The sequence below is a fragment of the Castor canadensis genome, chromosome 2 (assembly GCF_047511655.1).
Source record: "Castor canadensis chromosome 2, mCasCan1.hap1v2, whole genome shotgun sequence".
In the NCBI taxonomy this organism is placed as follows: Eukaryota; Metazoa; Chordata; class Mammalia; order Rodentia; family Castoridae; genus Castor; species Castor canadensis.
This window is the reverse complement of record NC_133387.1, coordinates 91381619-91399619: the sequence shown is the minus strand read 5'-3', so window position 1 is coordinate 91399619 and position 18001 is coordinate 91381619. Positions and strand designations below refer to the sequence as shown.

The 18001-nt window shown below is 39.3% G+C and overlaps 1 protein-coding gene across 4 annotated transcripts in view; it reads left to right on the top strand.

The window, feature by feature from the left end:
* Nucleotides 1–2867: 2867 nt before the first annotated feature.
* Nucleotides 2868–18001, top strand: part of Stard3nl (STARD3 N-terminal like) — a 60458-nt gene continuing 45324 nt past the window's right edge. For 2 of the 4 annotated variants that reach the window (XM_020186861.2, XM_074065275.1), the window contains exon 1: nucleotides 2986–3125. Coding sequence is in view for 1 of the 4 variants with exons in the window: in XM_074065274.1 (XP_073921375.1) it covers nucleotides 2898–3125 (228 nt within the window). In the remaining 3 variants the exon portion in view is untranslated. Of the gene's footprint in view, nucleotides 3126–18001 lie in introns of all 4 variants that reach the window. The other 2 variants (XM_074065274.1, XM_020186860.2) reach the window with 2 other exon arrangements.

Genomic DNA, 18001 nt, shown 5'->3' with positions numbered 1-18001 from the left:
TGTGGATTAAATCTGAAAATGAAACAGTGGTATCTGAGAGTATATAGAACACCTTGGACTGATAGTTTAGGTATCTATTTCATCTGAGATAGCTTAGTAGATATTTTTGTCACTATCACACTTGCTCTAACAAATGAAATACAAATTAAATAACTGTAGATGTAGTCCTAGAAATTTAAGAAGTAGTAAAAGGCAAAGGAAAACATAAACATAAAGGTAAATATAAATAAGTATTGTCTATATAAATTACGTAATCTTTTGATGGGTTTAAAAATGTTAAAGCATGACAACAATTACACAAAACTGAGAAGTTGAGTACATGAAGGTGAAATATTTTAAAGTCCTTGGGTCATCTCTCGGGATGACCCTCTTTTAGTCTACTGAAAGTGTTTATCTTTTCTTATAAACTTTACTACCACTTTCACTACAAAAAATGAAATTCTTACAGTGTTCAGAAACTAGGAAAAGTATTACTTCATGGAGTCTAACAAGTCAAAGATTAATTTTGTAATAAAAAGATTACAAAGTAAGAGTAAATCCACAGAGTAAGAAAAACATTCACAATACATATATGACAAGAAATACATATTGAGAACATAGGAAAGCTGTTAAAAAATCAATAAGAAAAAGATAGATAATCTAACTAAGGAAAAGACAAAATACTCTAAAAGGCATTTCACAAAGAAGTATATCCAAATACACTTCATATAGGCTCATTTCATTGTCCAGGAAGTGCAAAACAAATTGACAATGTGATACTCCTATATACAGAAGAATGTGTAACAAAAATAGAAGAAAAAGAACACAAAACACAACTGAAAATATCAATTGTTGGCAAATGTGGAATAATTACATTTTCATTCACTATTAGTGAGCATGATAATTGATGAAATAAAAACTATCTGTCTCTGTCTATCAATGCCAAATACATATATGATCTGTTGTGGCACAGTAATACTAGTCCTAGGAACATAATAAAATCTAATGTATAATTATAGTCATCAAAGGATAGGTACAGGAATATTCATAGCAACAACATCTGTAATTACTACAGACTTTCCAACCTAATGTCAAGCAACAACAGAATAAACAAATTTTGTAATTATAAACAAAATAAAGTACTACATTCTTAAATATAGATCAATCTTACAAATATGTTAAGCAAGAAGCCACACGAGAATATACTATGTATGTATATATATATATATGTATATGTATATATACACATATATTATGTTAAAGAGGGGAAAACTGGTGGTAGTATTCAGAATAGTTATTTATGTGTCAGGCTGTAATGGCTGAGCAAGAAGAAAGCTTCTATGTTCCTTGTAAATGTTTAAAATCTTAGAATGGGACATAGTTACACAAGTTGGTTCACTTTGTCACCAAATCACACACTTAAATATTATTGTACTTCTTTTGTATATGTGCTATCCTTTAAAAAATTTCACACCTATGCATTTAGAAAAAAAAATAAGTTGTATCTTATCCATGTTGGCAAGGATGCAGGAAAGGATTGTTTCAACACTAGTGGAAGGAATATAAATTGTAACTACTACTTAGGGGACTATATCAAGGGAATCTGCTTCTAGGGTTTAAAATGTGTGTGGAGAATATTCACTCTTTGTATCTCTACCTTAAAGAATACTTGGACATCTGTACAAATAGGCATCTACACATATGCTTATGGTAGCATTGCTTATCTTAATAACAAAAGAAACAAACTACATGTCTCAGGGCAGGGAAATGATTATGTATAGTCTGAGAACTACCATATTACACTTTAAAAGAACAAAGTAGATTTACAGGTAAACAACAGAACGATCTCAACTTGAGTGCTAAGAAAACACGTTTCACACATGGAAACTCACAGGAACTAGGAGTCATTGTGTACGGACTGGGTTTGTAACTAGTGTCTGCAAAGGATATTAGCTAATTCGTTATGTTTTTAAAAATTTTGCGTGAATATTATTTCATTTGTGTAATCTGAAATGCATAAAAAGCCATTAGAATGACTTTGGAAGAATAACCCAAATCAGCAACACTGGATGCCTCCAAAGAGGTGAACTGAGAACTGGAATGTGAAGGTTTTTCACTGCATACCCGTCTGTACTGAATGACAGGCAGACACTGTAGCGCATGCCTGTAATCCCAGCTGCTCCAGGGGAAGGAGGATCCTCTGTGAGGCTTGCCTGATCAAAAGGCTGAAACCCAATTTGAAAAGCAAAGTAAAATAAAAACACAGAGGTTATGGCTAAGTAGTGGAGCTCTTTCTTAGCAAGTGGTAGGTCCTGAATTCAATCCCCAGTACCTCTAATAAAAATTTATTTCAACTATAGACTGTAGCATCTATGGGGAGGAGGGGGATAAAAAAATAACTAAATGATGCCCAATTTCATGTAAACCACACAAATACATTAGGTGTAGTGGTTACGCAATAACAACGCAGAGAAACGGTATGGGGGAGGCCAGAATTCAAAGTGGAGGTGACATTTGCTCGGAGTCCTAGTATAGAAATACAATGCTCCGTTTTCATTACTGGACAGTTCGAGGGAAGGTGTCCGAAAGCCCTGAAATTCATTCCCTTATTATGTGCCACCTGCTGAAACCTAACCCTGCACCAAGTGACTGAAGGAAAGCAGTAGAAGTAGAATCATTAGAGGAAGTTGGCACTCATTAAAGGTGGAACACAAGTTGCGGAAAAGTCCATCCAGCCCACGGTTTTCAAAGGCATAGTGCCAGATTTCTATGCACTCTTCCGAGCAGCCTAGCTGGCCTGCTCCCGCCTTCTTTAGTCGCTTATTGGTCAGTGAATGACTGACAGACAACTCGACCAATCGGTTGGTTCCTCTGTCCCGCACGCTTCTTTCAGCCGGGTCTTTGGTGCCTCGAGCGAGATGCGGGCACAGTGCGTCGACGTCAGCGTGCTGACGTCACGGGCCGGGTACTGGAGGAGGTCGCTGGCGGCTGGCTGGGGCGGTGGGCTGCGCGCCGCTTGCTGGGCTGGGTCCCGCGCCCAGCCCGCCGAGTCCCGGCCCTCGGCTCCGCGGTCCCAGGCGGGCGAGACCACGGAGCCACAGTCTCCAGGCCAGCCTGAGGCGGCTAGCCGGAAACCACCCGATGAGGTAGGTTGGGTTTCTAGTCACCGCATATGACAGGTTGGAAAACTGAGTCCCTGAGGTCAAGTGACCTGCCCAAGTCTCAGAAGAGACAGCGGACGCAGGCCCTTGGCTGGTGGTCGCGCTCTGTTTGCTGAGCCCGGCGCGAACCCAGAGGGAGGAGGAGGGGCAAGGCAGATTGTGTTTATAATGGATGCAAAAGTGAACTTAACAGAATACTGCGTTCCACTGCTCTGGGGCTTGGGCAGGGTTTCAGGGATGGATACAGATAGTGAGGCCCATTCTCCACCCTGTATACCCCAGCTTAGGCCCTCCTGAGAGACCAAGCACGGTGACTAGGGATGATGCATGGCTAACCCAGACACAGTTGGTTGTATACAGGCCTTTTGTATTCATCAAGAAAAGCCGTGTTCAAAACAAAACAAAATAAAAATCCACGCATGAGTCGTGAATGTTCTGGCTGTGGTTTTAGTTCACTGCTTTGCCCACTCATCTTGTTTTTTTTTTTTTTTTTAAATCTCAGTGGCGTGCCTACTTTGATTTAGGGTTAGAAAGGGATATATTCTCATTCTTTTTTCTTTCTCTCTCTCGCTGTTGAAATGAGTTGATATCGTGGAACTTTTCTGACCATTTTTTTAATTTGGCAATTGTTCATCTCATTTGTCTTCTGTTTCACAGATGGAATCAACTGAATTCAACGACTTAACTTATGAGTAGTTTGGATAAATTTAATAAGGTAACAAAGTAACAGGTCTAATTTTTCAATACACTGGGTTAGTCCAGTGTGTTATATCAAATTTCTTTGAAAGAGTTCTAAAGGTAATTCCTATCTATATTCCTCTATGCTTCTCCTTTGTCTACAAGCAGGATTTGTCTACTCAGAGACGACTAGATAAATGTATGGATTCTGATAAGATGTTGGGTCATCGTGCTCACAATGTATGAATGTGTACTGTACAGTGTAAAGAATAATATGCGTACGGATGCAATGTACTGTTAGGAACAATTCATTCTCTTTAAAATCTTGCTGTCTCAGACCTAGACCTTTTAAGATTGCATGATTACATTGTAGAAAACTGCATTAAAGAAATGAAATTAAAACAGCCTCTGAGAACTTAATGTTCATGGTGATTATTGTCAATTGAATTTATTTTTTGGACAGATTATCTGATGAACGTCTGTCTATGCCACACATTGTTTTAGCTGTTGGGAACTGGGTAATTGAAAGGTAGAGATAAGGTGTCTGTGCTAAAAGACCTTAGATATTGCTGGGGATAAAATAGACATGTGCTGGGTGCTGATGGCTCATGTTTGTAATCCTGCCTATTCAGGAGGCAGAGATCAGGAGGATTGCAGTTTGAGGCCAGCCTGTGCAAGCAGTTCTTGAGATCCTGTCTTGAAAAAACCCATCACAAAAAAGGGCTGATGGAGCATCTCAAGGTGTAGGCCCTGAATTCAAACTCCAGTACCGCAAACAAAAACCAAAAAAAAAACAGACATGCAAACTAAAAAATAATTTTAGATAGTAATATATGCTGGAAAAGCAAGGAGTAAGACACTTGAGTGTGGCCAGGGTTTGTGAAGAAATTTACATATGGTGGTCAGGGAAAATGTGTTTCCCTGAGGAAGTGATGGTTTGGGAGAGACCTGAATGTTTAGTTAGCCATGGGAAGCTTCCAGTAACAGTATAAAGGAGCTAAAGGAAGAATGAGCTTGTCATCCATAGGTGGGAGGTCATTATGGCTGGAGCAGAGTGAACCTAGAGGAGAGTGAGGTGGGAGGACTGTGATGGGTGGTACATCATCTGTATCCAGAGTGGGAATTTCAGACAGGTTAAGTAAAGGTAGTTTGTATATTGCAAAGTCTTTGTTTTCCTTTAGAGATACTCAAAGACTAACCACCTTTCTGATTTATTTTGGTTATGAAATAATTGCAGTAATTCATTATATTTACACACACATATTTGTCCAGGGATCCTCTTAATGAAAAAAAAATGCTTGTTTCCTGTAGCACTGTGTCCCATGCAGTTATTTTCCTTTTTATTGTAATTACATACAGGAGTCAAAATCTCTGCTTACCTTCAGCTCCTACTTTTATTGCCCTACTCCCAGCCATGAATCCTCTCCAATATTGTCTTTACCTGCTTGCCATTTGAAAAACACATAGAGCAGTTAGTCCCTGCTCTATCCAAGCAAATTCTAGGAAAGTCCAGGATTAAGCACATTATCCTTTCCATTAGAACTTGTGTTACTGACCAGGGACACTCTCTCTTTATTTAATGTTTACAAAATGCCAGGTACATTGCATACATTCTGATTCTTCCACCGTTTTGCAAAAGTAAATATTAAACCTTTTGTCAGCTAGTACTGATGAAACTCATTAAGGCCATTAGGTAGTACTGATGGAGCTCAGTAACCTTAGCATTCTTCCCCATCTCCTGCTTCCCTGAGTGTATAACAGCACCTACAGATCTTTGTTATTTAAAATTTGTTTCATGACATGGCACTTTAGAGATGTGACTTGACCCTCTCAGTTTAGAGGTAGGTCTGTGGAACTCAGAGAAGTTTAGTGATTTCCGGAATATAACCCACACAGTGCCAAAATGGTGCCAGGATCTCACCCTGCTGATTTTCAGTCTACTATTTTTCTCTGCTCTATTTCTTTATTAAATGTCCAGTAGCAAAATGTATATATGTACATATATATATTTTTATATATATATATAAAATGTACTATCCGTAAACTCATAAAAGATAATTTTTAAAAAATGAGACAGTACTTCTTGGGTTAAAATAATCCTATGCTTTATTTGCCTTCTCTTTCTTAGACAACGTGTAGATGTAAACTCTAAATGCATCCTTGGTTTTGTTAGAAAGGAGGCTGTGGTTTAAAAAAAAAAGTCTTTTTAATGCCAGGTACATTGGTGTACACCTGTAATCCCAACTACGCAGGAAGTTGAGGCAGTAGGATCTCAAATTTGAGGTGAACTTGGGCAACCTAGCCAGACCCTGCCTCAAAATATAAATAAGTAAGTAAATAAATAAATAAGGATGATATTGTAGCTCAGTCAGTAGATGTCTAGTACAGGGGGAACAAAAGACATTTAAAATTTTAAGTCGTAATTTCAGAACTATTTGAGAAGGATTTAAAATTTGTTAGCATTTTTTCAGCTTCAGTTTTATTCTTAGAAATGTGGCAATATTACTAGAGTTTGTTGGCTCATAGGTTTTGGTAGCAGGTGAAGTTCTTCTCATAATTGAGGATGTCCTTGAGTTAGCCCAGTGATGTAATTTCTTTTTCTTAGGAGTATGTTAAAAAATAAGTAGAAATCAGCTTACAAATTACTTGGTTGAGAAGTAGTTGTATGTGGTCCTAAAATTGAAAAATAAGCACTTTTTAATTCTAAGGTTTGTTTATTTTATTGATCAGGCTGTATTAGCTAAATAATGGCATTGTAATAAATAGGGAGCTAATAAATTACGTTCTGAAGGAATTTTTAACCAAGTATCTTAATGGAAATTATCTTTTCCATTAGTCAAGTTAGAATAATATTAATGGAATTAGCATCTTGTTTCTTAAATATTGAAAGAAATTTAAGCTTAGGCAAAGGAGTGCTTTTGTTTTCAAATGAAATTCCACACCTGGATATTTTGACTAAGTATCTCTTTAAGTCCTTTAAGATTGTTCTTGCAACTGATTTCTCCATTCTAAAAATACAGGCTGTTATGATTTGACATATTTTAGGGATGTCCATCCTCAGTGAACACTGTGCCCCAAATTAGACTCCAGGCTTTTATGTTGAGCTTTTTAGCTTTAGTATATTGTATGTATTCTTCCTGGCATGCCCTTTGGATGGATGACTAGCTGGTCAAACTTATACCTGTCTTCTGTCCCTCTAAGTTCACTCAAGTGCTGGATTTTCTGTATAAAATATTTTCTGTGTCTCTTTAATGGAAACTTTGTATTTTCACAGCACTTTCTGGAGTCTTTCTCTGCAGTGCAGTTTACCAATCTTGTTATCTTGGGTAATGCATTATGGTATGTATGGGGGTCTTCAAATCTGTATTGACTTTTACTTAAAAGATATAACAATCTTTGTTATACATGCAGTGTTTTCTTGCAGATTGTAGAGGCCTCTAGTTTTATTTACACTTTAATTAACTCATCTTTGAGAGAAGCACAGGTAGGCTTTTCTTGGCTTTGGTTCAAAAGAGCCTCTCTCCTGTTTCAGTTAAGGTTCTGATTTACAGTCACCAGGGAGTCTCTTGAGATGCTTGGACTATAAATGTTGAGGGCATATTGCCCTCAAAATCATTGGCCTTTGTGTTTATGTTATTGAAAAATAGTAACAGTGATTTTAATATTATACATGAGGAAACTTAGACTCTGAGAGGGTAGTGTGGGAGCCCTTTGCTACTTGAATGTTGGGCTGAGACACGGTCAGCACCTAGGGCTCATGGCAATAGGGTACTGATACAGGCCTTGTATCAGAACTCCTGACAGCCTCTTAAGTGATGTATCTAGCTGTGTGACTTGACCTGGATCGAGAAGATCCTTCTTGTCCTGAATCAAGATCAAAGTCTGTACTCTCATCTAGAATCCCAGATTCTGAGGTATTTTCTCTTCCTGGACAGGCATTGGAGTAGTGGTGGACTTAGTTCTCTTTAGTTTAAAATCTGTCTCTTCTACTTTCTCTCTAGTCACAGTTTTCCAAAAAACATCTTGGAACTAATGAACATCTTCATTGATTAAATCTGGAGCTTTGAAGAGTTTGACCTGGTATCTTCTAAGTTAAAGCTATCACAGTTTCTGTGTCCTGTATCTTCCAGACAATGTATTTTTCAAGTATTTGCATTGCTTACTATAATACATTCTGAATTTCTTTTTTGTTTCAGGAAAATATATTCCATATTCTTTTTGAATTCAGTTTTTTTTTTTTTTTAACTGTACTGGGGTTTGATCTGAGGGCCTTTTGCTTACAAGGCAGGTACTCTTCCACTTAAGCCACACCCCTTCCCTTTTTGCTTTGGTTTATTTTTCAGATAGGGTCTAGCACATTTTTAGGGGTTGGCCAGACTGCAGTCCTCCTACAGGCATGCAGTATCATGCCCAGCTCCTTGAATTAACCTCTTGCTTATTGAATTCATAGTGTAGATCAGGTAATTTCAGGTGCTTTTTTTCTGTTCCTGTGGTATTGTAAATTCATCAAAGGTAACACAAGGTACTCTTCAGGTGTTAAAAGTTTCTCTGGCAAAGATGAAGGCACCAGCCAGGGCTTGCTTTTAGCATTGTTGTTCATAGATAACTCTTTTTTGGTTTTATATTTTTATGCCCAGAACTGTGCTAATGGCTTTGTGTCTGAATTTCTCATCTTTAGCACCATTGACATTTTGGCCTGGAAAATTCCTTGTTATTATGGAGCCTGTCCTATGCATTATTGGATATTTAGGACCATCTCTAGTCTCAACCCATAGATGACAGTGACATTTACTCTAGTTTTAACAACTAAAGATGTCCCCAGACATTCTCAAAAAACTCTGGGTCTAGCAGTGAGAGGCACAGTCTTCCCTTGTGCCCCCACCCCATTGAGAACCACTGTTTTATGTAAATTAATTTATCCCCCACAGCAACTTCCTAACTAAGGTTGTACTATTACCATCCCCATTTTATAGAAAAGAAACTTAAACATAGGTTCAGTAACTTGCTTGAAGTTACACAACTATTCAGCAGCAGTAGTGGATGTGAAACCAGACAGTGCTCTTAGTTAACTTCACATAACACAATGGCTCTGACCAGCAATTTAGTAATCCAAAGACCTTTCTGCTATAAAACAGAGGGAAAAAGAGCCAATTGGACCCTGTGAGGCCAGAAGTAAGTGAGATGGGGTGGCAAACTGGTGAACTGGGTGGGGAGTATTGCCAAAATTGCCTGTTTTCCAAGTGAAGCCAAGAAGAGGGATTTCATTTATGTGAAACTCTCATTTTTTCATATTGATAGTTAATTCAGTATTTTAAGAAACAAGTGCAAGCCATCAGTCAAACCCTGTTGCCTATATGTGGCTAGGATTTGACCCCAGGCCATCAGTTTGCAGTCTTTTTTTGTGTAGACTGTACCATTTTGGCAGTCCAGGGAAGTGCATTCATTTGATGAGAGAAGTAAGGAAGACTCTAGAGGGCACAAGGTGGACAAGAGGGAGGGCAGATGGGGCTTGTAGACCTAAAGGGGTTGTCTTGCATTCGTTTAAGCCAAAACAGTGCGGGGTCTACATCTACTGAGTCTGCTCAGTGCAGATTCAGTTTGAAAGTTACAAACTTTTTGTAACTTTGAAAAGCTTTGTTTATAACTTGATTTCATGATCTCCCCTTGTCCAAGTTTTAAATAGGACATTTAGAAAACATGAATTCTGGAATTGAATGCCTGTGTTCTGGAGAAGTGAACTACAAGCAGACCTCACTTTGTTGACAGCCACTAGCCATGCAGTCCATGTTTAACTTTCTTTGGACAAGGAAACTCTCTGCCAACTTTGTAGAAGCAGTGAACTCTTGTTGGCCTTCGAAGTTTTCCTTGTTCTGAGGACCTTGGCCTCCTCAGTTGAGCCTGTGTGCCCTTGGGGTGAATGGCACGCTCACTCTGCCCAGGCTGGCTTTTTACAGCTCTTCATGATCTGTCCACACTTCCAGTCAGGTCTCCTGTGGTTCCTTCACCTGGGCTCTTTTTCCAGACCAGAGGGTGACTCACTGTTTACAGACATGCTTGAGCTTCTTGTGGTTTTAGTTTGCTCTAGTCTCCCTCTTCCTTGGAACATAACAGCTTTTCATTTCTTTTGAAGGCACATTTCCTCTAAATCAGCCTTTTCTTAAAGCCTTTTTGGCTCCCAAAAAACTGATATTCAGTGTTCTTTGTATTATAATAATTTTAGACTTGCTTTTCTAACTATTTTTGTATTTTTTCTTTATGAAAGAATGCTTAAGGATAGGGACCATGACTTTTCTGTCTTACTTTGCGCCATAGCAACTGGCATAATGTTTTTACGTGTGTTAGATACTCAGTAGATATGTTCATTTGTTTGGGTCAGGTAGATTTCCACTCATTTTGATTTGTTTTTTGTTTTGTTTTCTGTATATTTGTGTCAGTTTTTGTAGTGTGTTACTAGAGTGACTGTACTATATAGCATTCAAGTGTATTGAAAGACAGATGACCGGTCTAGTTAGTTTGGGAGAGTTAGGGCATTTTTATTAATTCTGTTGTCAGATATACTAACTGAAATGAAATATAGTAAGTTGAAATTCCAAACATGTACACTTGTTTAACTTCAGTTATTAGCAAGTATACTTTTATGCAATGGTAAAAGTATACTTTGTATAATATTTATAATTCATAAATTTAACAGACAAATGGAATGCCTAACACATGGAGCCTTTTCTGAAGGTGCTAAGGATGCAGAATTGTTCTATAAGAGTTTTTGGTATAGTGCCGAGAGAAAGACCTGTGAACAATATTTGAAATATATATATGTAAAATTAGAGGTGCTCTTAATGAGAGAGATTTTAAATATATGTTATACCTAGATGTGTTAGTCTGTTTTCTGTTTCTTTAACAAAGTACCTGAGGTTGGGTACTTTTATTAAGAAAGTAGGTTTGTTTAGCTCCCAGTTTTGGAGGCTGAAAATCCAAGATCAGACAGCCCCATAGGTTTGTCCTCTGGCAGGGGCTCTCTTGGACTTGTAGCAGAAGAATAGAAAGGAAAAGATCTGTGTGCAGAAGGGTGAGATCACATGGTGAGATAGAAGAGTCAGGAGCCATGCTTGCTATTTTATGACATTTTGTTCTTGTGAGAATTGACCAGGGTCCATGAGAACTACCTTAACCTCTAGTGACTGAATTACTCCACACCAGGCCCCATCATCTGTTACATCATCACACCAGAGACCAAGCTTCCAACATGTGAGCCTTGGGGGGACACAGTGAAACCAAAAGCAGTAGGGGATATCTGTGGGGAGCGGAGTAGGAGAAACCTATGAGGACATAAGCACAGTTGTACTCAGTGTTCTGCAGGCTGAGTTTGCACAGCCCCAGCCACAGAATAGGGCGAGAATTAGATGCAAAGCAGCTGCTTTTCCTAAGATGTTTATGTCATATATTCCGTAGGATGAGATTTGGCATAGCCCCAGCTGCAGAAGAGAGCTAGAAGGTGAGATGCAGCGCAGCTGCTTTTCCTAAGTTGTTTAACCCAGGTTTCTCCTGTTACAATGTCAGGCCCCTCCCCAAGAACTGTTGCTCTACCTCCTTGTTTACCACTGGATATAAAGGATGTGAGGCTTTTTGATGAAGGGAGGCTTTTTGATGGGGGGGTTTGTCTTGGCTGAAGGGAAATTGCTGGAGGGAGGATTGCTGAAGAGAAAAGAATTGCTGAAGGAGAATTGCTAAAGGGGAATTGCTAAACGGAGTTGATATAATTGGTTAGCAGCTTGCAAGAACAGTGCAAGTCTGCATTGAGAACTTCGTATGTAGGCTTTAGAAAAGCTAAGCTAAAGAAAAGCTAAGAGAAAACATGGGACAGAGTGAGTCTAAGGAAAGAGACTTTAAAGAACAGGAAAGAAGACTTTAGAAGTGAGGTTTTAAAGAATAGAAAAAAGAAAGACTTTAGAAGCAAGGTTTTAAAGAACTGTAAAGAAGTAAGGCCTTAAAGAATAAAGGTAGAGAAAAGAAGCAGAGTAAGTGAAGAGAATACTAGAGAACAGCAGCAATGAGTCTGTTGTGCATCTCCATCTGCGTGCCCACCACACCTTTCCCCAACTTTCTGTATGTCTGTCTGTCTATCCTTTGTCTTTTCTCCATCTCCCATTGCCCCCAATTAGCCCCCGTTAGGTTCAGTAATAACCAGGAGTGAGAGAAAGCTCGCTCCAGACATCTAAACCTTAGCACTAGGATCAGACACAGTTTCATTGAGGAAGTGACTCTTAAGTTTCCTTGAACAACAAATAGACTTCTATTCCTGTTGATAGTTTCGTGGTTTAAGGAAAAGGCATTCCAACCAGGAGGAGAATTATGGTAAAGGCACAGATGGTGAAAACCTCTATACAAGAGACTGAAGATGGTTAGCACTGCTGGAGCATTGAGTGAGGGAAATCATGTTCTTGAGGAGAAATGTGAGTGTTTGGAAATTAGTGAGACCGAATTGTTGGAGTAATGTGGATGAGAGATGATTGAGAAACTAGTGAAGGACACTGATGAAACCTACTATGGGGATTGAGTTTGCCACCAATTAGGGATGTTTAGAGGGTGGAGCCAGCAGCAGAACCAAACTTAACACATTTTTTCATAATAAAAGCTCTAAATGTAATTTTGCTGATTATTATTGGTTAGTTATTCTGAAACATAAAATATTTACAAGCAGTATATATATATATATATATATGTATGTATACATACATATACATAACATTTTAAATTATTCTTAAAATTACTGATTTTGTAATTGCTTAAGAGATCAAATTTTTCAAGAATGGTGCTAGTATCAAGCCCTTATTAAAACCTGATGAGCTTAAAGAGATCCTATTACTTTTCTGTTATTCTCTGCCTTGGAATACATGCTTTGAGCCTGTTCTCATTCTCATTATCAGGCTATGTAGATTAGTCTATGGTTGCATTGTGTCTCAGATAGTGGTCTTTGGAATTTTTTATGTGATTCTCTTCTGAAGCACAAGTTAGGCTGATAGTGATGATCTTAGAAATTGTATCTGGTGTTCATCTCTTGAAGGGCTAGTTTTCTGTGTGGCAGCCTAAAAAAACTAATGAAAAAAAGGTACTGTCTTTTTTTTTTTTTTTTAACTATGCATCAAGATTTTGAAATTGACTTTTCCTTATCAGTCACATGCACTAAGTTTTGTATTGCATATCTGTGTGTGGTAGAGATTTGGAATTTCTATTTCGGACCTGTGTGTATATTGCATTATAGGAAATGTCATATTTCACTTGTTCTTGTAAATTCTCTTGGGCCTAGATATGAATGGCTTATCCTTTTATTTACCTGCTCTAGTTTGTGAAAGAGGAAGTTGGTGTCCAGTGACTCCAGGGGTGGTTGATGTTATATCTTTCTAACTAGAGTGCCTCATTCACTGGCCTCAGAGCCACCAAAGGGGCAGTAAGTAGAAGATGACTGTACTAAGTGTTTTCAGAAACCTTTATCTACCATCTTCCAGAGAAGGAGTCTTGTGGTGGCCTCTGAAGAGCCTTATTAACTATGTGGACTGTTCACTAGCCAGCTTCTTGGAATTCAGCTTCATTTTCTTTATATTAGAAAAGATATACCTGAGGAAGCCTATGAAGACTGTAGTGAACACAGTATTGATTCTAGTTTTTGGAAGGAAAGAAAATTACTAAGACAAGTGTACATAATTTTAGTCACATTTCTATATTCCTAGCAGAGTAATGAACTCACCAGCATGGGTATGTTGATTTTTTTATCTTTTTGTTGTTGTTGTTGTTGCATTGATGTTTGAACTCAGGGCTTCACTCTTTCTAGGCAGGCACTCTACTACTTGAACCATTCTGTTAGCCCCTGATGTTTTAGATCTAATGCAATAAGATAACCAGTTTTGTGCTGAGAATTGACAGCATTTATTTGAGACTTACTTGTAATACTAAGTAATGAGGAAATGGCACTATGTGTTAAAGATGTGTCCTTACATCCACTGGAAATTGTTTTAGGTTTCTTGATTGAGAAACTTCACCTATTTAGACAGTATATGACTCTTGACTCTATCATTGCTAAGGCTGGCAATACATCTTAAGCTTTAAATATTTGTAGCAGCATTTATGCACACTGAGGAGCAACACGACTTCTCTGAATGCCCATCTACTGATGGTTGGCAGAATTAATGAGTTAAAATTGGCAAAAATAGTGGTAATTCTCTGCTAGCCACTGGGTATTGTCATAACAAGTTTATTGTGATTTTTAGGAAAGCTAAAAGTGATTTTTTTCCCCTGTGGGAATAAGAAAAAGTTCTGGGAAAAAAATCAGCAGTCATCCGTACTTGTGGAGGTTACCTTGTCTCCTGATGGGAAATGGGGCTATGAGTAGCTTCTGCAACTTGGAAGATTTAAGACGAAGAAGTTTCTAGGTGAGTGGTGGAGAAAATATTTGAGTGTACGTATTAGACCAGAAACTAGCAGAGAGAAACAGAAACTCGAGCACCAGAGAGATCTGCTAGGTGGGGAGTCAAAAAGTTTGAGAGAGTCAGTAGCAATGGGGAAAGTAGCGATGGAGACCTGTTGCTCCAGTTACCCTGGGCTACCTGACAGTCGCTTCTGAAAAAATGTGAGAAGCAAATCAAACAATGAATGAGAGAGGTTTCATTAAAGTGCTGATGAGGTGTAATTGTAACAGTGCCACCCACCTACTCAGCTGGTGCTAGGGAGATAGCTTGATACCAAGTTGTTGATCCCTGCAAGGTATGGATAAGCCAACAGGTCTTATGTACCACCCAACACGACCAGGTCCACTCTGTGGCATCTTACCATCTTGTAAACCTGTGGTCTATTGAAGAGACCATGTCTTCCCTCTATCTGGTTTGCTCTTCTTCCTCTGAAACAAACAGCCAATGTCTTCCCTCTATCTGGTTTGCTCTTCTTCCTCTGAAACAAACAGCATTCCCAGTAGTATTGTCCCGAATTTACACTTGATTTTTCTTTTTCTCTTTCTTCAGTCATTCCCTTGTGTTATTTACATATTGTCCCTCTTTACTACAGGTAAGTCCTGTTGAGAGCAGGGGGTTTCTTGTATTATCCTTTGAATCCTTCTAATTAGGTGCTATTACATTCTGTTGGTGTCAACACTTGTGGTTTATTAAAATGGAAACTCTTAGTGGACCCACATAGGGTCCATTCCATAATTGTTTTTGGTTCTACAAAAAAATATACTTTATTAGTTTTTGCTTTTTCCTCTTTTATGGTATAAAGGGAGAACATTGCTAAGTTTGGGGGCTTTAAATTCCAGCTATATGCTTTTGAACCAGATGTGTGTGTATTACTTGGAGATATATATATGTATATACATATATGTATGTATGTATATGTGTATATATATTTATATACATAGGCACACACATACAGAGGTCTCCAAGACCTTTCCTCTGAACTTTTGATTCATATCCAACTGCTTACTTTATCTTTACTTGGATATAAATAAGGATCTTATACTTCCTTTGTTTTTTTTTCAATCACAAAATACAAATTTTGTTTTTAAAGAAACATTACAATAAGATAGCCCTGTGCAATTAGGCTAGATAAATTGGGTGGGTCTCAAGCAAATGAGTAGTGAACACATGAGACCTGTATTTAAATTTATCACACAGCATTGTTATCGTAACTTCAGGTGCCAGCTGCTCGTGCTGACATAGTGAACCTTATTCCACTTGCACACATGAGATTAGCAAGGGTTTTACAAAAAACCCTTTATGGACTTGACCCATTTTGCAGTTTGAGAGTAAGTTAAACTAGGTCCTGGGCTAAGTTTCTGCCTCTAGTGTCTCTACACTAGAGACACTACCCACACTTGTCTGACCCCTGCCCACACTTGGCCAATGGACCTGACTCCCTCCCTTTCTGTCTAGCAGCTCTGCAGAGCCGTGAAAGAACTCTGTTCCTGGAGTCAGAGGACCAGGTCTAGTTATGTCACCAATTGCTATGTGAGGTTGACTGAGTCTGTTTCTCACTCATCTGAGATACGCAAACACTGAACCCAGTGACATCCAAGGTCTCTTCCAGATCCAAGGCAGATTCTTATCTTTATTCATTCACTGGGCTGTCTTGGGCCAACTACTGTGCTACATGCTAGGAAAGGGAAACTGAGGCTACTACTGCCCATTGCTGGCTCCAAGCTCACAGTCTAGCACTGTGCTACAGTTCTGGGTGGCAATGCCTAATATAGGCAAGTCAGTACTGGGCTGACTCAAAGCAGAGTTCTTGCTGGAGGCATCAGAAAGGTTTCAAGGAAAAGGAAACCTCTGAGCTGATTGTTGAGTGATAAGAAGGTAAGGCAGGACGTTGGGGCCAGAGGGAACAGCATGTGCAAAGGCACAGAGGTGAGGATCCACATGGCACAGTCAGGCTGATGTAGCTGTGAGCAGAGTTTGAGCCAGGTCACACAGGCACAGAAACTTACAGATCCGTACGGAGAGTTTTAAGCAAAACAACACAGTCTGGTGTAGACTTGGAAATGTCATACTGATGGTAAGAAGGAAGAGTAGTGAAAAGCAAGTCAGCATTTCTGGAGGAGAAAAACTGATCAGAACATCATCCCAGCTGGGTACAGTAGCTCATTCCTGTAATGCTAGCTATTTGGGAGGCTGAGATCATGAGGATTGTGGTTTAAGGCCAGCCTAGGCAAATACTTTGTGAGACCCCATCTTCAAAAATAACCAGAGCAAAATGAGATTGGAGGCATGGCTTAAGAGGTAGAGTGCCTGCTTTGCAAGTATAAAGCCCTGAGTTCAAACCCCAGTCCCACCAAAAAAAAAAAAAAAGAAGAAGAAGAAGAAGGAGAAGAAGGAGAAGAAGAAGGAGAAGAAGGAGGAGAAGAAGGAGAAGAAGGAGAAGAAGAAGGAGAAGAAGGAGAAGAAGGAGAAGAAGAAGAAGAAGAAGGTCATCCCAATAGTAGCCTGGGCAAGAAATACTGAGAGCCTCAGCAAAGGCAGCAGCAATGGGGATGGGAGGGAAAGCAGCAATAAGACTTTCTGGTGTAAGGAGAAGAGTAAATAGGGACAGACCAGGTGTGGATGATAAAATAAGACAAGGGCTTGAGGAGGGCTCCCAGCTTCTGATGTGGGTGCCTGGGTGGGTTTAAAACAAAGGAACAGGCTGAGTTTCTGTGTCTAAACTAAGTGGTTATTCTCTTATCAAAATTGTCCCTCCTCTGTCATCCTCATTTCTGTACATAGCATCTCCCTTCTGCCTTTTCATTTTTAGTTCTCATTTTGTTCTGTACCTCACATTCAGTCTCTCACCAGATGGTTTTGAGTCCACATTAGGGCCAACCAGTTCTCACTACCTCCACTGTGATCACCCTGATCTCCTATCCATCCGCTCTACTGAGTTATTGACAGAATGCTCACTGATCTCCCCACTCCTGTGCTTCCCTCAGTGGAGCAGCCAAAGTGCCTCTTAAAGTGTGAACTGGTCACGAAAACCCTCCAAAGTCTTGCCATCTCTTTCACAATAGAAGTCTTTTTTTTTTTTTTTTGGCGGTACTGAGGTTTGAACTCAAGGGCTTCACGTTTACTAGATAGGCACTCTACTGCTTGAGCCATGCCTCCAGCCTTTTTTGCTGTGGTTATTTTGACGGCTTTTACTTTTTGTCCAGGATGGTCTCATATTTTACTCTTCTCCCTTGTCACTGGGATGGTAGGCATGTATCACCATGCTTAGCTTTTTCTGTTGAGATGGGGGTCTCTCAATTTTTTTTTTGCCAAGGCTGGCTTTGACCTACGATTCTCCCAATCTCAGGCTCCCAAGTAACTAGGATTATAGGCTTGAGCCACTAGCACCTGGCTCAGGGTAGAAGTCTTTACAGTGTCATATATGGTCTTAGTTATGTGCTCTGTCCCTTGTTAACTTCACTGTCCTTATCTCATGAGGCCCTTCCACTGTCACATGGCTCCAGCCACACTGACTTTTTGGCTGCACTCCTATGTGGCCAGCTTCATCCCTCAGGTCCTTTTCCTCACCCTTGCCTCTACCTGTGTATTCTTCCTCCCGATACCTACCTGGAAATTCTCCCTTTTTTCCTGCTAGTCACAGTTCCACTCAGTTTAAAATGACAGTGTTCTCAGCCCTCCTTTTTTCTTTTTTTTTTAAACCTTTCATCTCTGATCCCTAGTAGG